General features: G+C 42.1%; 2 protein-coding genes across 3 annotated transcripts in view; one reads left to right on the top strand and one right to left on the bottom strand.

Moving 5' to 3' along the window:
* The window catches only part of FBXL13 (F-box and leucine rich repeat protein 13), a gene marked incomplete at its 5' end in the record, with an annotated part of 49,741 nt that extends 32,035 nt beyond the window's left edge, over positions 1–17,706 (top strand). Inside the window, 9 exons of the mRNA XM_081331930.1 lie at positions 4,389–4,487; positions 7,795–7,912; positions 8,475–8,637; positions 9,613–9,732; positions 11,843–11,969; positions 12,793–12,876; positions 14,358–14,492; positions 15,785–15,948; positions 16,846–17,706. Coding sequence (XP_081188056.1) covers positions 4,389–4,487; positions 7,795–7,912; positions 8,475–8,637; positions 9,613–9,732; positions 11,843–11,969; positions 12,793–12,876; positions 14,358–14,492; positions 15,785–15,948; positions 16,846–17,122 — 1,287 coding nt within the window. The 3' untranslated portion in view covers positions 17,123–17,706. The remainder of the gene's footprint in view (positions 1–4,388; positions 4,488–7,794; positions 7,913–8,474; positions 8,638–9,612; positions 9,733–11,842; positions 11,970–12,792; positions 12,877–14,357; positions 14,493–15,784; positions 15,949–16,845) is intronic.
* An 849-nt stretch (positions 17,707–18,555) lies between these two features.
* Positions 18,556–22,817, bottom strand: part of FAM185A (family with sequence similarity 185 member A) — a 44,137-nt gene continuing 39,875 nt past the window's right edge. For both annotated transcript variants that reach the window (XM_081331341.1, XM_081331340.1), the window contains one exon: positions 18,556–18,747. In XM_081331341.1, coding sequence (XP_081187467.1) covers positions 18,632–18,747 — 116 coding nt within the window. In that variant the 3' untranslated portion in view covers positions 18,556–18,631. The remainder of the gene's footprint in view (positions 18,748–22,817) is intronic.

Here is a 22,817-nt window from a genome sequence, read left to right as displayed (position 1 = left end):
GCTTCTCCCCCACCCCTACCCCCGTTAACTTGGCTTGTTAGAAGGTCGCAAAAGGGGATCACATCACCCCCACATACACCCCCCACCACTTTTATCTTCCTTCCTTCCTTCCTTCCTTCCTTCCTTCCTTCCTTCCTTTCTTTCTTTCTTTCTTTCTTTCTTTCATCTTTATCTTTCAGATCTATCTATCTCAGTTTCTATCAATATCTATGTATCATCTATCTTTATCATCTATATCTATCATCTGTCTATATCATCTGTCTATATCTATATATCTTTCTTATCTATCATCTATCTATATCTATCTGTCTATCTCTCTACCTACCTACCTACCTACAGTGGTGGGATTCAAATAGGTGAACAACCGGTTCTCTGCATGGATGCCACTTCTGGAAGTCCATTCTGGGCCTGGGCAACAAAAAATTAGCTACCGGTTCTGGCAAAGTGGTGCAAACCGGCTGAATCCCACCACTGCCGCCCCCTCCCCCCCAGGACATTATGACCGTCATAAATATGTGTCAGTTGCCAAGCCTCTGACTGTAAATCACGTGACTACGGGGATGCTGCAACAGTCATAAGTGTGAAAAGTCCTAATTCACTTTTTCCCAGTGCCGTTGTAACTGTGAGTGTTTACTAAGTGAACTGTTGTTGTAAGTCAAGGACTTACTGAGTCTCAAATTTCTGTTGCTAAGAGAGAGAGAGAGAGAGAGAGATTAACGAAGATTTGGCCCGTTTTATGACCTTTCTGGCCACAGTTGTTAAGTAAACCACTGCAGTTAATAACACGGTTGTTAAGCGAACCTGTTAAGTTTGTCAGAAGGTCGCAAAAGGGGATCACGTGACACCCCCACCCCCACCCCGGGACATTGCAGCCGTCATAACTAGGAGCCATTTGCCAAGCATCCCAATTTTGGATCCTATGAACATCAGGATGCTGCAAGGGTCCTCAGGGGGAGAAACGGCCCTAAGTCCCTTTTTTCACTGCCGTTTTAACGGCAGTGATCACCCTTAAATAGACAGGAAATAGATCTAGAATCTATATTTGTTTTTAGTTGCATAGGTAGTCCTTGACTTATAACCACAATTGGGATGGGAATTTGTTAAGCGATGAGGTTGGGACTGGAACAACGTTAAGCGATGGGCTGAGTCGTGCCCAATTTTGTAAACTTTTTTTTTTGCTGCGCTGATGAAGTGAAACACAGGGTTGTTAAGTGAATCTGGCTTCCCACATTGACTTTGCTTGCCTGAGGTCCCCTAACACAGGGGGTCCCCAAACCCTGGTCCGTGGAGAAGCACCGGTCCATGGCATGCCAGAAACTGGTCCACACAAACAACTGTTCTATTCTATTCTATTCTATTCTATTCTATTCTATTCTATTCTATTCTATTCTATTCTATTCTATTCTATTCTATTCTTTATTTCTAATTCTATTCTATTCTAAATTCTATTCTATTCTAAATTCTATTCTATTCTATTCTATTCTATTCTATTCTATTCTATTCTATTCTATTCTATTCTAAATTCTATTCTATTCTATTCTTTATTTCTAATTCTATTCTATTCTAAATTCTATTCTATTCTAAATTCTATTCTATTCTATTCTATTCTTTATTTCTAATTCTATTCTATTCTAAATTCTATTCTATTCTAAATTCTATTCTATTCTATTCTATTCTATTCTATTCTATTCTATTCTATTCTATTCTATTCTATTCTATTCTATTCTATTCTATTCTATTCTATTCTATTTTTCTAATTCTATTCTATTCTGTTCTGTCCTGTCCTGTCCTGTCCTGTCCTGTCCTATCCTATTCTTTATTTCTAATTCTATTCTATTCTATTCTATTCTATTCTATTCTATTCTATTCTATTCTATTCTATTCTATTCTATTCTATTCTATTCTATTCTATTCTATTCTATTCTATTCTATTCTATTCTATTCTATTCTATTCTATTCTTTATTGTCTCCTTACACTAGGGAGTTGCAGATCTATTATACGACAGTAAAGAGAAGATTTCTGCAAAGGCTATAACCATTCTTTTCACTGTTCAACCTTTCATTGCTCTTTCTTAAGAAATTTCAAAAGAAATTTTAAATCGCTGAATAGTGATTTAAGGTACAAGCAGCTTAGTTTGCAGCCTCTCCTCAAGAGTGCTATAATCTAACTCCAAGTTTCAGTTAAATCATAATTACAAATTATTTCCAGGGAACTGAGTCACCCAGCTCAGTAAAGTACTCAGCTGGTGTTTTTAAGTGTTCTTGTTGCAATGGATTTGGATGAGGTCGTTGGAGAAGCAACTGTTTTTATTAGCTAGGATCAACACAGCATTTCAAGGTGGGAAGGCGAGAGAAGAGTTACACTGACTGCTGCACAGATTGTCCTTGACTTACAACCAAGTCACAGCCGCATTGAGAACGGTGACTTGTGACCATTTTTCACACCTGCGACCATTGCAGCATCCCCAGGTCACATGATCAGAATCCGGCAACTGGCGTGCATCGCTGACAGTTGCACAGTCGCGGGGGTCACGTGATCCCCTTCTGGTGACCTTCCCAGCTGGTGTCCGAGAAGGCAAAGTCAGTGGGGAAAGCCAGACTCCTTTAACAACCGCACGATTCACCTACCAACGGGGTGGGGGGGCCAAAAAGCCTTGTCAAACGGGGGGGGGCAAAACTCAACCACCGGCTTAGCAGTGGACATTTTCTCCTCCGTTGTGGAGGATTTCCTGCAATTCAGACTGCAGTGGCGGCTCAACAGATGGGGAGCATTTTGGCCCTGGTGATTTAGCATCCAAGCATCCTCCCGCAATAAATCGCCCGATGAAGCCTTTGTCATAGCAATGGCTGAGCGATTTTTCTAAGGCTAAGCTGTCGTAAATCATTGCCGGGGTCGGGGAGAAACGAGAGACAGCTGGTAATGTCGAGTCAGCAACTCGGCCTGTTCTGCACTTCAGATCTGGCAAGGAAACTCTCGAAGAGCTTAACGTCTCTGGATTGCTTTTGTGCCTCTGTTTGCTCAAAGGATTTCAGTCTCTGCTCTTCCGACACCTCCGAAACCCAACATTTCAGAATTTATAAATGCGTTTTGCTTATTTTTCACCGGAGCCATCAGGCTTTTTCCAAACATTGCGGTCCTGCTGTGTACACTGGAAGGATTAAATGTGGCTCGTGCAATAATTCATACTCGACACTGTAAGCCTAATTAACTGCTTGCATTTAGCTTCCCTTGACTTTAGGAAAGCTATGGCTCAAGCTCTGGGGGCTACAGAATTCGTCTCCCAACCCTTTCGGCGGGAGGTAAATCTTTTAAAATTGCACCCGTGGCCACCGATCTGGAAGAGCAGGCAGAGATAAATGCAGATTTCTCTCCGCTTTCGCTTCGCTCTTGTCTAGAGCAGGGCTTTTCAACCTTTTCACCCACTGTACCACTTTTAGGATACGGCAGGATCCGAGTACCACCAGTCGCCTAGCAAGGTGTCAAAAACTTGATGACCAAAAAGAAAAAAAAAGGGAAAAAAGTGATGAAGTACAGGTAGTCCTCGACTTACAACATTTCGCTTAGTGACTGTTCGAAGTTACAGTGGCACTGAAAAAAGTGCCCCCCCCCAAGCCACAGCCGAGCAAGACGCCTGCCTGCCCGCCCGGCGGCGCTCTTCCTCCTGTCCGAGGTTTTCGTTGTTGTGAGCATTTCTGTTGAGGATTGGCAGCGGGTGTGGAGTGGGGGGGGGTGTTTGTTTTTTATTTCCCTCCCCCTCTGCTGGGTGGTTGCAGCAGGTTTTGGTCACTTCACGTGACCCTGGGACACTGTGACCGTCATAAATAGGAATCAGTTGCCAAGTATCTGAATGTAAATCAGAAGACCCTGGAGATGCTGCAATGTTCCAGCTGATCGGTGCTTCTTCTGGGCTCAGCAAAAGCGCCAGGATTAGTGCCGAGCTCCAGCTGGAGTCTGGCGCTGATCCTGGCGCTTCCGCTGAGCCCCGACAGCCCTGCAGCTCCAGCCGTCTCTCGCTCAGGCTTGTGCAGTGCTGGCACCGATTCAGCTCATTCCCCTCCCCCACTACCACTTTTCCAGGATGGCCGCGTACCGCCTGCCAGGTGCCAATGTACCACTGGTGGTACCCGTAGCACTGGTTGAAAAGCCCTAAGGCCTATGGTGTCTGTCTGTCTGTCTCTCTCTCTCTCTCTCTGTGTGTGTGTGTGTGTGTGTTGTAGGAAAGGTCACAAAACAGGGCGAAACTCACTTAACAACTGTCTCAGAAATGTGGGGCTCCGTTGCGAACGTAAGTCAAGGACTGCCTGTGTTTTGTCTCTAGATTCGTGCTTAATACATTGCAGCAAACTGCTTATAATTAATTTCTGATATATATATATATATATATCAGATAACGGTGGAAGGCTTCAGGAATATCGCGAATAGCTGCAGCAGGATCCAGTGCCTGACAATTAACGAAATGCTGACACTTACCGACAGATGCATTCAAGTAAGAAAGGAGTCTTTCTTTTTTTTTTTTTTTACAATCTTGAATTTGGCTTTTGTCCTGAGAGTCTTAGGGACGAAAGAGCGACGACAGTTGAACACGCAGAATTTTTGCAGGTGAATGGGTGAGTTGGCATTACTTGGAAATACGGATAAGCCCCTGACGTATGACCACAATTCACCCCCAAATTTCTTTGGGGCAGCTCCAGGCAGAAAACCCTACACCATTTCAGACAAAACGCTGTCCAGTCTCTTCTTAAAAACTTCCAGTGTTGGAGCATTCACAGCTTCTGGAGGCAGGTAGTTCCACTGGTTAATTGTCCTCACTGTCAGGAAGTTTCTCCTTAGTTCTAGGTTGCTTCTCTCCTTGACTAGTTTCCATCCGTTGCTTCTTGTCCTGCCTTCAAGGTGCTTTGGAGAACAGCTTGACTCCCTCTTCTTTGGGGCAGCCCCTGAGATACTGGAATGCTGCTATCATGCCACCTCTAGTCCTTCTCTTCATTAAGCTAGATATACCCAATTCCTGCAACCGTTCTTTATATGTTTTAGCCTCTGTTCCATTCCATTCCATTCCATTCCATTCCATTCCATTCCATTCCATTCCATTCCATTCTATTCTATTCTATTCTATTCTATTCTATTCTATTCTATTCTATTCTATTCTATTCTATTCTATTCTATTCTATTCTATTCTGTTCTACATTCCTTCTATTCTATTCTATTCTGTATTTCTATTCTATTCTATTCTGTATTTCTATTCTATTCTATTCTATTCTATTCTATTCTATTCTATTCTATTCTATTCTATTCTATTCTATTCTATTCTATTCTATTCTATTCTATTCTATTCTATTCTATTCTATTCTATTCTATTCTATTCTATTCTATTCTACAACCTTCCATAACTCAATTAAAATATCAACCTAGTCTGTGTCTGATATATAAACAGATAAATTTGCTGTTGGGATTTTTTTTGGGAAAGAAATGGAAAACAAAACAATAAATGTCTATACAATTTTGCATGTGCTAGTCCAGGGGTCCCCAACCCCAGGTCCGTGGACCACTACCGGGCCACGGCACGCCAGCAACCGGTCCCCACAAACAAGCAAAGCCCCATCCGCGGGATGCAGGCAGCACACAAAAAACACGCCTGCTCGGGTCCGCGGGAAAAACCTCTCTCCAAGGAACCGGTCCCTGGTGCCCAAAAGGTTGGGGACCTCTGTGCTAGTCTATTCACCATACTTAAAAAAAGAAAGAAAGATTTTTGGAAAGGAATCGGGCAAATTAATAGCAGATGAAGCGGTGATAGGCAGAGGTCATGTTTCTGAAGACCAGTTGTTGAGAGATGCCAGGAATCGAAAGCAATGGAGCTTCTCTTGACCTCTGTAGAAACAGAACATTGGAGATTAAACAGACCCCTCCATCTGATCAAGCCTGTTTTTCAGGTTGAAACAGTGAAGGCCCCCATCATTTCCTCTGAGTGATTTGTCCAACATTCCAAAATCCCCCGTGTATCTCAGCTTTATTTAAACCATGAGCTCCACAGTTCCAGGGCACGCTTAGAAGATTTTTGAAAGACGCTGCCAAACAACCCCGAGGAGTTAATAGGAAATTTTGGGAACAGTATTTTGCTTTTTTTTTTTAAAGGCATTTTTTTTTTGGCCTCTGTTCTATTTCAGAATGCAATTCTTTCTCGGCCAAGTGTGGCTGGACACACAAGGAATTTGTCTGTCACTGTACATACAAGCAATAGTGATAATCACGATCATAGTATATACAACATGAAAATGCATTCATCATAAAACCTTGAAATACGACACTTCATCATAAATCATCAGATGCAATGCACACTGAGTTGATAGTCACAGAATACTAGCTAAGCGAACAACATAAATCATATTCGGATACTAAAACGAAATAAATTGTAAGATAGAAACCGCCAAGTTATAGTCATAAGAAGATAAGGATAGGTGATAGGAAAAGATGAGGAGTGTCATCGTAATACAGCTTTACTAAGTATTTTCACAGCGTTGTAGGAATTAGTTCAGCAGAGAGATGGCATGGGGGGGGGGAAACTGTCCTTTCGTCTAGTTTTTCTGGTGTGTGGTTACTACTGGTCTGCCTATCTTAAGAGGAAACAAGGAATTGATGGCTTTGAAGCCTTTCCTTTGATAATGCTTCCTAAAAAGGTAAAGGTAAAGGTTTCCCCGCACATACGTGCTAGTCGATTCCGACTCTAGGGACCGGTGCTCATCTCCGTTTCAAAGCCGAAGAGCCAGCGCTTGTCCGAGGACGTCTCCGTGGTCATGTGGCCGGCATGACTAGACGCCAAAGGCGCACGGAACGCTGTTACCTTCCCACCGGAGTGGTCCCTATTTTTCTACTTGCATTTTTACGTGCTTTCAAACTGCTAGGTTGGCAGAAGCTGGGACGAGTAACAGGTGCTCACTCTGCTACGCGGCACTCGGGATTCGACCCGCCAAACTGCCGACCTTCTGATCGACAAGCTCAGCGTCCTGAGCCACTGAGCCACCGCGTCCCTTGTTATGCTTCCTAATTCACCATAAATCCACTGTTTGGGTGTCCTAGGAGTGGATATGAAGTTTTTTTTTTAATCAAATTCACTTCCAGGTTTAATATTATATTACCGGTAGTTTTATATTAGCAGCCTGTCAACGCTGCTAATATCTATTATTTCTTGTTAAACACATGAACCCAGACATTATGCTGTTTGCTAAATATTGAGAATTTGGGAAAATCCTAACCCCAGTCTTGACCCCACCTCATTCCTAACCCTATAAAAACCAATAAAATTTATCAAAAAAGATGAAAGAAGAAGAAGAAGGAGAAGAAGAAGAAGAAGAAGAAGAAGAAGAAGAAGAAGAAGAAGAAGAAGAAGAAGAAGAAGAAGAAGAAGAAAGAAGAAGAAGAAGAATCACCCAGTTGCCAAGCAGCTGAATTTTGATCATGTGACCATGGGGATGCCACAACGGTCATACGTATGAAAAACGGTCGCAAGTCACTTTTTTTCCAGCGCCTTCGTAACTTCAAACAGTCGTTATAAATGAACGGAAGAGAATCCTGTGCCAGATTTGCCCTATGTTGGCAGGGGAATTCTGGGACTTGAAGTCCACAAAGTCTTAAAGATATTTTTTTTCTGGCCGGTCACTGTCCTGAGAAGTGGGAATGGGAATATTAATATTAATTTTGTATGAAATGGCATGGAGAATGAAGTTTATTTCCCTTTGTTGTTTTATCAAAAGGCGTTTTGTGAAAGGGTGTTGGCTGAATTGTTTCCTGCTCTCTTCAAGGCTTTGGTGCCAAAGTGCCAGAGGATTGAGTCGGTCGAATTCAATGAATCTCCACACGTGTCCGACGTTGGTCTCCAAGCTCTGCACGCCTGTCAACTTGTCAAAATGAAGATCCAAGGTTAGTGAAAAACGTAGTAGTTCTGGCACAGGTCCAGGGGAATTCTCAGTCAATCCAGGTCACGGTTGTCCCAAAGTTGCTACTACTACAATTAGTCCTCGACTTAACAACCACTCATTTAGCGTCCGTTCAAAGTTACAAAGGGTTTGAAAAAAAAAGTGACTTAGGACCAGTTTTTCACACTTATGACAAATTGCAGCACCCCCCCAGGGACACATGATCAAAATTCAGACGCTTGGCAACCGACTCGTATCTGTGACGGTTGCGGTGTCCTGGGGGAATCACGTGATCCCCTTTGGCGACCTTCTGACAAGTCAGCGGGGAAGCCAGATTCACTTAACAGCCGTGTTACTAACTGAACAACTGAAGCGATTCACTTAACGACTGTGGCGAGAAAGGTCGTTGAATGGGGTAAAACTTGCTTAATGTCTTGCTTAGCAACAGGAATTTGGGGCTGCGTTGTGGTGGGAAGTGGAGGACTTACCTGTGCAGCGTATATAGTGGTGGAAGTAGTTTTTTCCATGCTGGCTTAGAGTGATGTGATGGTGGGTTGTCTCAACAGGGAACAATCGGATTACGGATCTGACTTTCAAAGTCATCAGCAAATTCTGGCCCCAGATGAATCAAATTTGTGCCGTCAATTGCCAGAGAATAACCGATGTAGCTCTCAAGCTAATTGTACCGCTGGACCAAATTGTTATCCTCAATCTATCCGGCTGCACAAGGTATTGTTACCGTTACATGACGGAATAGTTCGTTTGAACGGAATTATTATTATTTTCTGTGCATCCTAAAGTGTTGGAGCTGATTGTGTTACATCCGTGTCAGAAAGAAAAAAAGGGTTCTCATGAAGCCAAAATGTGTACAAAAGGGGGGAAATGACTCAAATATCAATTAAATATAACATTAAACATATAGAATGTGATAGATAAGATGGATAGAGAGAGAGAGAGAGAGAGAGAGAGAGAGAGAGAGAGAGAGAGAGAGATGGAGAGAGAGAGAGAGAGAGAGAGATAAATTCTCCTCCCCTTTACATGATGGGTCTACAAATAATTATAAGCTTTTCCCATCCCTTGTTAAGAAGAATACTATATTAAATAAACAAATATTTCAGGTGAAGGGATCTCTCTCTGATAATTAAATTAACCCCAAATTACATGTAGGGGTTTTGAATGGCCAGCATCGTCAGAATAGCAAGAGTGATTTTTTTTTCTTTTGATATGCTGACTGAATTCTGACTATCGGTTGCTACGTGCCGTTACAATTGGCTGTTGCAGGTGGAAATTAAATGAGAATGCCATAGTATTTTATTACGTTCTTTTCTGTTTTAAAGTTTTAATAAAACAGGCCCTTAGCTGCAATCTTAAATTGAATTCCTTGAAAACAAATGTGATTAGGTGGGGTTGCCTTTTCAGTAAATTTGAATCCAGCTGTTAATAACCTGGCTAGCATACAAAGTTAGTTCCAATTATTTCCATGTTTAGTTTTTAAAGCAGGCAAACCTATCTGAAATATTAATAAAAATTGGCCTGGTGGCATTTTTTTTTTTAAAAAAATATAGCTCTGAATATTGACGTTGATTGCTGTATATTCAAAGTGTTTATCACCTTGCATTCAAATACTAAAATTATTTTTTAAAAAAACCTTAATTTTAGAATCGTGACTAAGATAAGAGTAAGTATTTTCTTTTTATGTTTCAGAATCGGTGATTCGGGAATAAAATCATTTGTCGATGGTCGTTCAGCTCCAAAATTAAAAGAACTCAATTTGGCTAATTGTTGCTACGTGTCTGACATTGCCCTCGTGAAAATATCTGAAAGGTATCACGTTCTAAGGCAGGGGTCTTCGAACTTGGCTCTTTTATGACTCGAGGACTTCAACTCCCAGAATTCCTGAGCCAGCCACGCTGAGGGGAAAGGGAGAGGTTTCCAAGCTGAGCCATGCTGGCTGAGGAATTCTGGGAGTTGAAGTCCACGAGTAATAAAAGGGCCAAGTTTGAAGACCCCTGTTCTAAGGGGTTTCTTATTTGCCGATCCTTAGCATAGGAAGTTTTAAAGAAGCATGTTTGGAAAAAGAGGCTGATTTTAACCATGATATGACATGTCTTTTAACATAATATAGCAACAGCTAATTGGGACTGAGAGTCACTGAAACCAGGAAGGGTCCCAGACCAAACAGTATTTGTTTATTTTTAAAATTTATTGACTGCCCACGTTACCACAGGGGAACACTGTGCAGCTTACAAACTTAAAAAACATTAGCATATATAATTATAAATATATAGTATATATAGTATATTATATATAGCTATAACTATATCTCTTATATCTATCTATCTATCTATCTATCTATCTATCTATCTATCTATCATCTATCTATCTATCTATCATCCATTATCTATTATCTCTATCTATATCTATCATAGATATAGAGATAGAGATAGTAGATAGATAGACTTTAGATAGATAAAGATAATAGATAATATAGATGATAGATGAATATAGATAAATAGATGATAGCTAGAGAAAAATGATAGATGAGAGAGAAAGGGATGGATAGATAGATAGATAGATAGATAGATAGATAGATAGATAGAGATAGATAGAGATAGATAGATAGATAGATAGATAGATAGATAGATAGATAGATAGATAGATAGATGATAGATAGATAGATAGATAGATAGATAGATAGATAGATAGATGAGAGAAAGGAATGGATGGATGGATGGATAGATAGACAGACAGACAGACAGACAGACAGATAGATAGATAATAGATATGATAGATGATATAGATAGATGATAGAGAGAGAGAGAGAAAGATGATAGGATAGAGATGATAGATAGATAGATAGATAGATAGATAGATAGATAGATAGATAGATAGATAGATAGATTGATAGGACCCCACTGGGTGTTAGAGTTTGTAATAATTCGTAATAATTATTCTGGGGGTTTAAAGCCATAAGATATCTAGCTTTGAGCCGGTCCCAAGATGGACGCAGCAGACTGAATGGATGCCATTCATACAGTTCTGGCATCCTTCACACCCATCACCAGGATTAAACAAAATTTTCTCTCTAGCTGTGGAAACATCCAAACCCAACACGGTTCCGTGAAGCTTCGCCGGCAGCACACAAAGAAGCCTTGGTGTTGCGAAATGGCACGGACCTCACACGAACGAAGCCAGGATGTCGTTCGGAATTTTAAAACTGAGTTACATTTAATTCATCAAGAGAGACTGTGTGGTAATGCCACCGTTTGGAAGGAATGAAACCCTTCCCAAAAAAAGGAAAAAAAAAAGAAATAGATCTCCTTTCCAAGGAAGGGAAGGTTCCAGAAAGTCTTCCAACATATGGACGAAGGCGTAGGCGCTACAAAATCCAAAAGGTTTTATCTGTGTGTATGCGGGTCTGTGTGTCTGTGTATTTGTGTGTGTGCATGCATGCTTTATGTCCCTTCTATCACTTGAAAGATTCACTTTAATTTTCTTAGTTGGAATGTGCTGTGTAGGGATTCCTCAACTTACGATGGTTTATTTATTGACCATTCAGAGTCGCAACAGCACTGAAAAAAGAGACTTATCCTTTTTCACACTTACAAACGTGGCCACTCTCCCATAGTCACGTGATCAGAATTGAGACGCTTGGCAACCGACTCATATTAATGACGGTTGCAGTGTCCCAGGGATGATGTGATCCCCTTTTGTGTCTTTCCAACAAGCAGAGTCCAGATTCACGTAATGACCGTGTTACTAACTGAGCAACGGCAGTGATTCACTTAGCAACAGTGTCAAGAAAGGTCGCAAAACGGGGCAAAACTCACTTAACAAATGTCTCGCTTAGCAACGGACTACCTGCATGTGCCAAAGACGTTTTATAGCATAAGTAAGCAACATTTCAAAAAATTTTCTCCTATCTTTTCTTTAGGTGCCCAAATCTAATTTATTTGAATTTGCATAATTGCCAACTTGTGACGGATGCCGGGATTCAGGCTATGACAGCGATGGCTTCGTTAGCCTATCTCAATATTTCACGAATAGCCATCACGGATCAGGTGAGGTCCCAGAAGATGGAAAATCTATTGCTAGGCTTGATTTCTTGAATATGTGTGGGGTGTTTGTGGGGTTTTGTGGATCATTGTCATGTTTCTTGTGTGTCCACTCACACTTGGCCAATAAAGAATTCAATTCAATTCAATTCAATTCAATTCTATTCTATTCTATTCTATTCTATTCTATTCTATTCTATTCTATTCTATTCTATTCTATTCTATTCTATTCTATTCTATTCTATTCTATTCTATTCTATTCTATTCTATTCTTCATTCCTATTTCCTATCCCATTCTATGCTATTCCCTATCCTATCCTATCGCCTATCCAATCCAATCCTATCCTATCCTACTCTATCCTATCCTATTCTATTCCAATATCTTTTCTACTCTACTCTACTCTACTCTACTCTACTCTACTCTACCCTACCCTACCCTACCCTACCCTACCCTACCCTACCCTACCCTACCCTACCCTACCCTACCCTACCCTACTCTACTCTACTCTATTCTATTCTATTCTATTCTATTCTATTCTATTCTATTCTATTCTATTCTATTCTATTCTATTCTATTCTATTCTATTCTATTCTATTCTATTCTATTCTATTCTATTCTATTCTATTCCTGTACAATTTCTGTTTGCCATTTGGCAACACCAATTACCTACTTTCAAAAATTTACAGTATTGGGGTGTCTTTTGTGATTCAGATAGCCTTCCTGGCCTTTGGGGTGCCGGTGGTGGCGTGGAGAAAGAGATTTTGTACAATAATAATTATTGTTATATTAGATGGCGAGTGCATTAACATTGGTTTAAAATGTCAACAGGGTTTGGAGAGCCTTGGCAGACATTTGAAAATTAAGGAGATTATTCTGTCGGAGTGTAGGCTGATTTCTGACACAGGGATGAAGGTAAAATAACATACAGGTGTCACATCTGTGACTCTGTTGGATTTGCTGTGTTAATACTTTGAGATTTTGTTTAATATAAAATTAATTGTCATTCTCATAGAAGTGTTACGCTTGCTATCTGTGGGACTCAAATTCATCCCTATCTTTAGAGTAGAACAGAACAGAACAGAACAGAATAGAATAGAATAGAATAGAACAGAATAAAGAATAGAACTCATCATCTCCTGGTGATTGGCCCAAAGTCATCCAGTTAATTTTCATGGCTAAGTTGGAACTAGAACTCACATCTCCTGGTGATTGGCCCAAAGTCCTCCAGTTGGCTTTCACAGCTGAGCTGGGACTTGAACTCACCATCTCTTAGTGATTGGCCCAAAGTCATCCAGTTAATTTTCATGGCTAAGGTGGAACTAGAACTCATATCTCCTGGTGATTGGCCCAAAGTCATCCAGTTGGCTTTCATAGCTGAGGTGGGACTTGAACTCAGGGTCTCCCACATGTGAATGATCGGAGCAGCCTCTGAACCGAGAGTGCTGTGTCCAGACTGAACAAGTCTTAGGTGTCAAAAGTTCTCCACCAATGGACTGGAAATAATTGGTGAACATTTTCAAGCAGTATTCTCTGTCCCAGGGGTAGGCAAACTTGGCTCTTTTATGACTCGTGGACTTCAACTCCCAGAATTCCTCAGCCTCTGGGAGTTGAAATCCACGAGTCATAAAAGAGCCAAGGTTGCCTACCCCTGCTCTATCCTAAAACCAGGCCAGAATTACATCCTGTAAACGGTGTGAAAAAGATGTTGAGACTCTACAAAGAGTGCAGAGAAGAGCAAGAAAGATGATCAAGGGGCTGGAGGCTAAAACATATGAAGAACAGTTGCTGGAATTGGGCATGTCTAGTCCAGGCGTGCCTGGCTGAGGAATTCTGGGAGTTGAAGTCCACAAGTCATAAAAGGGCCAGGTTTGAAGACCCCTGGTCTAATCTAATGAAGAGAAGGACGAGGGGGGACATGTCTTTCAATATTTGGGGGCTGTCACAGAGAAGAAGGAATGACTTATTCTCCAAAGCACCTGAAGGCAGGACAAGAAACAACGGATGGAAATTAATCAAGGAGAGGACCAACCTAGAACTAAGCAGAAATTTCCTCACTGAGAAAACAATCACAGAAATTGCGGGTGCTCCATCACTGGAGGTTTTCAAGAAGAAATTGGTTGCGTGCCCAAAACCATCTCCTTCCCACCACCACCATTGCTGCTACCACCAGAAAGGTTGGGGACCGCCGTTTTATGAGAAATAAAATAATCCCCTCATACTCTTAACCACAACCGATTTGCTGAAAGACGTATATTTTTATATTTGCACGTAAGGAGAAAGCTGGTTATTTTGAGGAGAAATACGTGAATGAACATGATTGATAAGCTCTCTGTTTAATAATACACACAAACACATCGAAAACCTACATCTTTGTAACTACATCTTTGTTCCAGGTATTGTGCACTGAATTGAAAAAACTAGACTACGTTGATTTGTCTTTCTGCCGGCACATATCAAATTCTACATTAAAACATTTGTCATTAAATTGCCGGAGACTCACATGTCTCATTATGGTGGGTTGTATCAAGGTACGTATGAAAACTTTGTGCCTTCCCCGTCCCCTTCATTTTGAGTATGGCACAAGTAATAAAAAAACTTTTCCAGGATTCTCTCAAGTCTGCCCCATCCAAAGTGGCTAAGATATTTTTGTTATTGATAATTTTGGCACATGGGAGGTTCCTGTACATCCCCTTTATTTCAGATGGAGAGTTAAAAGGCCAAGTCCGTGATAATTTGATTTTTAAGCCCAGTTCCCCATCCTTGGTTCTATATATTTTGCCAGCACATGTGGCTTGGTCTAGAATTCTGGATCATGAGAGTTGTCTGCCTCTTCTTTCTAAAAGCAGGAGTGTCCCATCTTGGCAATTTTAAGACTCGTGGACTTCAAATCCCAGAATTCCCTAGCTAGCCGGGGTGGCTAGGGAATTCTGGGAGTTGAAGTCCACAGATCTTAAAGTTGCCAAGGTGGGATACCCTAATCCACGGGTACCCAACCTGTGGGCTGTGGGCCGGTACCAGTCCGTGGCCTGTTGGTCACCGGGCTGCGGTGTGCATGCATGTACCCTCCCCACTCATGGACACTTAAAAAACTAGTTCCCATATTATTCCTTTCCATAGCTTTCTAGTTTTGCAAACCATTCTTGCTTGATGTACTGGTGATAGTACTGTCTATCCCACATTGGTCTTATCTTACCAAGACATAGGCTAGTAGTAGAAACACAATACAAGTCATTTTTGGCATATGTGGGCTAGTAGGACTCCAGGCTACCAAAGACCAGTTTTACTCCAAGCTATTCTGGTAGGCTAGGATGTCTCATCTAAAGCTGGGGTCAACAACCCCCGGCCTGCAGAGCGGTCCTGGTCCACGGCCCGTTAGGAACCATGGACCACTACTTCATCTGTGTATGTGTGGAATCTAGGTAGCGCGTGAACCCAGGTCTCCACCCCCACCACCCGGTCCATGGAAAAAGTTTTTTCCCATGAAACCGGTTCCTGGTATCCAAAAAGTTGGGGGACTGCTGATCTAAAGGATACTAGGCAAGCCAACACATTGTGGCCCACATCACCCCCAGTAGGAATGAGGTGATGCCCCCAAATTATCTGAGGATTCCCTGGCATGTTGTTAAGTCCGATTTTAAGGAGCTCGTGGGAATTCTGTTACTTATTTTTTTTTAAAAAAAAATTACTATAGGAAAGGACACATTTATTCCAGCATGGATTAAAGAGCACCTAAGAAGTCAAGATCTCCTGTTCCATACTGTCGACTTTTATCATTTACTAACGGCTTTCCATTCTGTGTCACGTTTCGCTTGATTGACAGATCAACGATTCAGGGATTCAGTTCATAGCTTCGGCGTGCAGTTTCCTGCACTATCTGGATATTTCAGGTTGCAAAAACCTTACCGACAAAACGCTAAAAAACCTGGCAAAAGGCTGCCTGCAACTCCGAATACTCAAAATGTTGTACTGCACAGGTATTACCCGGTAAGATTTTATTTTATTATTTTATTTTATTACATTTATATACCGCCCTTTCCCGAAGGACTCAGGGCGGTTTACAGGGTGATTAAGAAACAAAGATACAAAAGTTAAAAACAAATTAAAAAATTATATTCGTCCCTGCATAAATAAAACCCCAGTTAAAAATTAAAATTTCTCCTCAGCCTGGGCCCGAGAGCTCAAAGAGCCAAGTCTTCAGGTCCCGGCGAAATGAGCGAAGGTCGGGGGCAGTCCTCAGCTCCACTGGCAGCTGGTTCCAGAGTGCAGGCGCACCCACTGAGAAGGCCCTATCCCTGGGTGTTATCTGCTGGCAATCTTTTACCGGCGGCACCCTGAGAAGACCCTCCCTGTGGGAGCGCACAGGATGAAGGGAGCTTGATGCCGGCAGCAGGTGTTCCCTCAGATATCCCGGACCCTCGCCATTCAGGGCTTTATAGGTCATCACCAGCACCTTGAATCTCACCCGGAGGGCAACCGGAAGCCAATGCAGCTCGCGGAGTAGAGGTGTTACATGGGAGTATCGGGAAACCCCCATCACAACTCGCGCGGCCGCATTCTGCACCAGCTGAAGCCTCCGAGTGGTCCTCAAGGGCAGCCCCATGTAGAGAGCGTTGCAGTAGTCTAAACGGGAGGTCACGAGCGCATGGGTGACTGTGCGTAGGGCATCTCGGTCCAGATAGGGACGCAACTGGCGCACCAGGTGAACCTGGGCAAAAGCCCCCCTGGTCACAGCTCCTATATGGTCTTCAAAATTGAGTCGTGAATCCAGGAGGACGCCCAAGTTGCGAGCCCTATCAACAAGACAAATGTACAGATTCCCTAAAACAAAACCATGAAGTTGCTAATTTTATGTCATCTCACGCTATGCCACTTCTATTTCAGTCCGGCCGTTTTAAATTACGCCCCAAGGCTCCAGAAATACGAATATAACGACGACGAACCGCCCCTGTGGTTCGATTATGGCGTCAGTGGGGACGAATTGATACCGAAGAAACTGAAAAAGCGTCGGTACAGCACAATGGCGCCGAGACCCAGCATCTTTGGGGCTTTGGGAGAAAAAGACTCGGAACAAATCAAGCTTCCCCTGGTTGAAAACATAGCTGAACAAGCCGTGGAAGAAAGCTTGATATCGCCAGGAAGCCTTGCAGAAGATCCCTAAAAAAAAAAAGAAAAAAAAAAGGTGCCAGAGTTTTAAAACTCCCTAAAAGCTGACAATCCTTTTTTGTTAGTGGTGGGGGAAAAATGTACTTTTTTTAAAAAAAAAGAAAAGAAATGTTTTTCGTTTATTGGTAACCAAGTCCCCGTCAAGCAATGTTCCTTTTTTTTTGTTCTTAAAAAATGTAGAGGAAAACTTCTAGTTTTGTTTGGTTTTTTGTTCGGAGAAAACTTTTGGTTAGGTAAAGGTAAAGTTTCCCCCGCACACGCGTGCTAGTCGTTTCCGACTCTAGGGGCCGGTGCTCATCTCCGTTTCAAAGCCGAAGAGCCAGCGCTTGTCCGAGGACGTCTCCGTGGTCATGTGGCCGGCATGACTAGACGCCAAAGGCTCACGGAACGCTGTTCCCTTCCCACCGGAGTGGTCCCTATTTTTCTACTTGCATTTTTACGTGCTTTCGAACTGCTAGGTTGGCAGAAGCTGGGATGAGTAACAGGCGCTCACTCTGCTACGCGGCACTCGGGATTCGACCCGCCAAACTGCCGACCTTCTGATTGACAAGCTCAGCGTCCTAACCCACTGAGCCACCGCGTCCCTAAACTTTTGGTTAGTGTAGGGTTAATCCTATTATGTCCTAAAGGTCATGTCCTGTTTCCTTGGGGCTGTGGCTGATGGCTATGTCCTGTGTTGGATTTTTTGCAGGGTGAGGGTTGTTTTTTTTAAATCCCATTTATATCCTGCCCTTCTCTGAAGACTCAGGGCAGCTTACAATCTAAAGCACAAATCAATGTGCTTAGCAATAGCCTTCATTCTATGTACATGCCTGCTTATTAGGGCTTTCCCCCCCCAAGCGGCATTATTACAAAGTCAGCTTATTGCCTCCCAACAATCTGGGTTGTTGTTTCCAGGGATCTTTGTCTTTCTAATCTCATCAGGTCCAAGCTTCCTGGCTCCAGTCTTTCTGACAGGATGATTTAGTTATTAAAAGATGTCTGTTATTGGTCTGCAGCCTTAGCTTAAGCATGGGAAGTTGGCTGTTTTTACTGATGGGGGAAAAAATCGTAATATTTTATTGTGGTCAGAATTTCTTACCTATATCCAAAGAGTTAAACCATAAGGGGGCAAAATGAGTTTGCAAAGACATAATTTGACGTGTCGTATGTACTCATTCTGAGGTTCATAAAAACATGGTGTTGGAAGGGACCTTGGAGGTCTTCTAGTCCAACCCCCCCTGAACGAGGCAGGAGACCTTATTACATCCTGGACACATCTTGAAGTCCCGCAGTGATGGAGCATCCATAACTCCAGGAGGCAAGTTGTTCCACTGATTAACTCTTTTCATTATTGTCAGGAAGTTTCTCCTTAGTTCCAGGTTGATTCTCTCTTTAGTGAGCTCGTCAAAAAGGTAAAACATTTCTCCAATTCAGAGAAGCAACATTCACACTTTCTTTATTAGGAAACATAAGCAATCGCCTTTGGTTGTTCTGTCTATATTTTAAAAAAACTTAAGTATTATCAAGGAATATTCAGCTTCAAAGACTGGAACCAGCTTTGAATTTTGAGAGTTACGGTGCCAGACTGTGTCTCCGCCTTAATGCAGTTTCCTTTCTCATCCTTTCGATCCATGTGGCCTGGAAAAAAATAATAATAATTAGTTGTTTTCACACATTATTAAGGGTCTTCTATAGTTTAAATAAGGGACGCGGTGGCTCAGTGGGTTAGGATGCTGAGCTTGTCGATCAGAAGGTCGGCAGTTTGGCGGGTCGAATCCCGAGTGCCGCGTAGCAGAGTGAGCGCCTGTGACGCGTCCCAGCTTCTGCCAACCTAGCAGTTCGAAAACACGTAAAAAGGCAAGTAGAAAAATAGGGACCACGACGGTGGGAAGGTAACAGCGTTCCGTGCGCCTTTGGCGTCTAGTCATGCCGGCCACATGACCACGGAGACGTCCTCGGACAAGCGCTGGCTCTTCGGCTTTGAAACGGAGATGAGCACCGGCCCCTAGAGTCGGAAACGACTAGCACGCATGTGCGGGGGAACCTTTACCTTTACTTTTATAGTTTAAATGTTCTGCAAATTGGCTTTGACCGAGTGAAAGCATTATATTGTAATCGTTAAGGCCAGCTTTGTAGGTTTTTAAAATTATCGGTGATCAAGCTTGAGCATGTACTCGCAGTAATATATTGCAGAATAGTGACAGTTACATTTGGCTTTTAATCATGGCTACAAATAGTTGAAGATGCATGGATCTTCCTTAATGAAAAGACTCTGTGGGTAAATCTGGATTCCTTTGGTGTAGATAGTGACTATTTCCACTTTTAAGAGTCATATTTTCTATTGCTGGATGTTATTGCTGATAGTGGTCAGACAAGAACTGGAGTATTATAGAGACTAATTCACTGTGTCCCCAATTCAGCACCAAGCTCAGAAGTCTACAGTGTTCTCCAGCTGTTTTCCAAAAGAGTAAAATTACAAGCATCTTTGACAGAAGGTAAACAGTAATCCTTAACGTCTTACGGGTCATTTTTTTCTCTCCAAAAAGAAAGAATGAACCACCACCTACTTCCTATTCCTATCAGTGGCTTTCGCTTTTTTAAAAATATATTAGACACACAAAACACAGAACACAGGTTATTTAACACAGAATATGTACTGTAGGTAAGCCCTCAGCTTAGCTCACACATGTAGGGAATCAAAACGATTTGTGTGCCTGTGTAGATGACTCCCTCTGTACGCTTAAGAGAATTATTAATATTTTGGTACTAACTAATAAGGTAACAGAATCGCCCGAGTAATGAATTCAGAAAAATCTTCAAGCATGTTATGGAGCAAAGGGACATAAGTAGCTCTAAATTTCCCCTCTTTTAATCTGACACATACTACCGCGTCGACATACGTAAGTTTGCAGTATATTCATTACTCCAATGGGTAGATTACTTCAGAAACTCTCAACCGACAACCACAACTCAGCTCAAGACGGTTGTTCAGCGAATTTTGCCCCATCTGATGACCTTTTTTTTGCCACCGTTGTTAAATGAATCACTGCAGTTGTTAAGTTAGTCGTTCAGCGAATCCGCCTCCCCCATTGACTTTGCCTGGCAGAAGGTCGCAAAAGGGGATCACCCGATCCCGGGACGCTGCAACCGTCATTAATGTGAGTCAGTTGCCAAGCATCTGGATTTCGATCACATGCTGCAACGGTCGTAAATGTGGCAAACGGTGGTGTCACTTTTTTTCAGCCCCGTCGTAATTTTGACTGGTCGCTGATGAACCGTGGTTAAGTCGAAGACTACTCACATATGGTATATGAAACGAAACAGGAGTCTCTATTTTGAATCCGAATCAAACACGGGACGCTGGCCCAACTGGGACAAACTGGAAGCGGTTTTGAAAGCACTTAAGAATCTCCAGCTGCCATGGAAGTAAACATCACAAAAACGTCGCTTTTCAAAGGGGGAAACAGCTGAATTTCTATCCGGAAAATATTTAAATGCTTAGATCTGGGGTGTGTGTGTGTGTGTGTGTGTGTGTCGGGGGGGGGGGGCGGGACCGGATTACATTGGTCGAGTTCTTGTTTGCAGTGAACGATCAACAGTCAAAAGCGTTTTGAAAGTGACGGAGGTTGCTGAACCGCAATCACGAATGGGGCAGGAGCTCGGAGGAGATCAATTACTGTCTGCTGGTTGAAGAAAAGACACAAAAAAAGAGAGAAAACTACTTCCATTGAGAAGAGAAAATACTTAACCTGAGCGGAAGGACTTTTTTTTTCCGAACGTGCACGTTAAAAAAAAAAAATCGGAATGCGTAAAGTTCTTACTTTACATCCATTAATTTTCTAATCGCTGCTTCGGCAAAGTCAGGAGATCACTGAGTGTTTCTTATCCCCAACTTCTTCATAACTGAATTCTTTTATTTAGGGGAACAGATAAAACTCGGTTTTTTTTTCAACTAAAAAGGCCCTTGTGGGGCACGATGAGATGCGAATTAAAATGAAAGAAAGAAGATCATTTGATACTGTCAGTGGCATTTGAATGTATAAGTGAATAACAGAATAAGCGTTGGGAGGGACAAGATAAAACAGTTTATAAAGAACCCAGTCCCGTCTTCTTGCTCCTTAAAAAAATAATAATAATCCAGGATGTAACACCGTTTCCAACTATCTTTAAAACATAACGACATATAGAGTAGTTATCACTTCTTAAAAGCAATCATTGTAAGTAAGTTTGTAGGTCACAGCTTGGCATGCAGAAGTTCTGCCCCCCGACCTTCGCTCGTTTCGCCGGGACTTAAAAACTTGGTTGTTTGAATTGTCTGGCCTGGACTGAGGGATTTTAAATTATATTAAATTAAATTAAACTAAATTAAATTAATTTTAAATTTCAATTTTAATGTTATCTTAATTTTGTGGGCTTGTATTAATTTAATTGTATTTTATTCTCTCTTTTTGTGTTGTTTTTAACTTGCCCTGTGAACCGCCCTGAGTCCTTCGGGAATAGGGCGGTATATCAATTCAATAAATAAATAAATAACAAACTTACCGAAGGGTAAACTTTAAAATATATACCCTTCATAAATGTAAAAACTCATATTAATAGAAGACACTAAAACAGGTGCAGCCTGAATGGATATTAGATACCAAAGGGAGTCCTTTCCTGTCTCCCAAAAGCCAAGAACAAAAGTTGGGAGTGATGCTATATATATATATAAAATGTAAAAATATTCTCCTATCAAATAATAAAGGAATGTAAAGAAAAAGAAGGGAACGGACTTACAAAATAGAGGATAACAGAGTTATAACCAAGGGGACAGATGACATGGGGTGGGGGATCTTCCCTCTACCCATCAGCCACTCCTCCAGGACAGAGCGCTGCTATTGGGGGTCCCAGGTCATCCACCAGAGCAATTCCGGAAGGCCAAAAAGGGGAAGGATGGAGAGAATACAGGCAGTCCTCGCTTTACGACAGTTCATTTAGTGACCGAATTTACAACAGCGCCCCCCCCTACAAAAGTAACTTATGACCCATTTTTCACACTCAACAACCTTTGCAGCATCCCCCAGGTCACGTGATCAAAGTTCAGACAGTTGGCAACTGACTCAAGAGTTATGACGGTTGCAATGTGCTGGGGTCACGTGGTCCCCTTTTGCGACCTCCTGACAAGCGAAGTCAGTGGGGCAAAGCAGATCCCCCTTAACCGCTGCACTGATTCCCCTTTAGCAACAGTGGCAAGAAAGGTTATAAAGTGGGACAAAACCCCACTTCACAACTGCCTCGCTTAGTAACATAAATTTGGGGCTCTATCCGGGTCGTAAGTCGAGGACCACATGTATTCTCCCCGAGCATCGACGTTACGGCTTCTTCTAAGGCTAGCCAGCAGCATTTTTTGCAGTCATTTTTCCAAAAAGTGTTCTAATGATCCTGGAGAGCCTTAAGACAGCTTAAGCAGCCGTTTCCCGAAATGACAAATGAAGGCCCCTTTCTTTATACAAACTGGAATGCAAGGGCTTAAATAACTTTTTCTTTCTTTTTTTTTTTGGTGTGTGTGTGGGGGGGTGGCTATTATCGCCGCTTTCTTCCAGAATCTATTTTCAACTTCTGGATTTGGAGTACGAGGGGCTCAGCAAATTGAACTGGGTTCAAGAGGACTCCAGCAAAGCTTTGTAAAATGAGTAAAAGTTTGGAAAGAGCGAAGCGCCGGTGTATAA

This window comes from Vipera berus (assembly GCF_964194415.1).
Source record: "Vipera berus genome assembly, chromosome: 6".
Taxonomy (NCBI): domain Eukaryota; kingdom Metazoa; phylum Chordata; class Lepidosauria; order Squamata; family Viperidae; genus Vipera; species Vipera berus.
The sequence above is the reverse complement of the archived record's forward strand: the minus strand, read 5'-3'. Positions and strand labels throughout refer to the sequence as shown.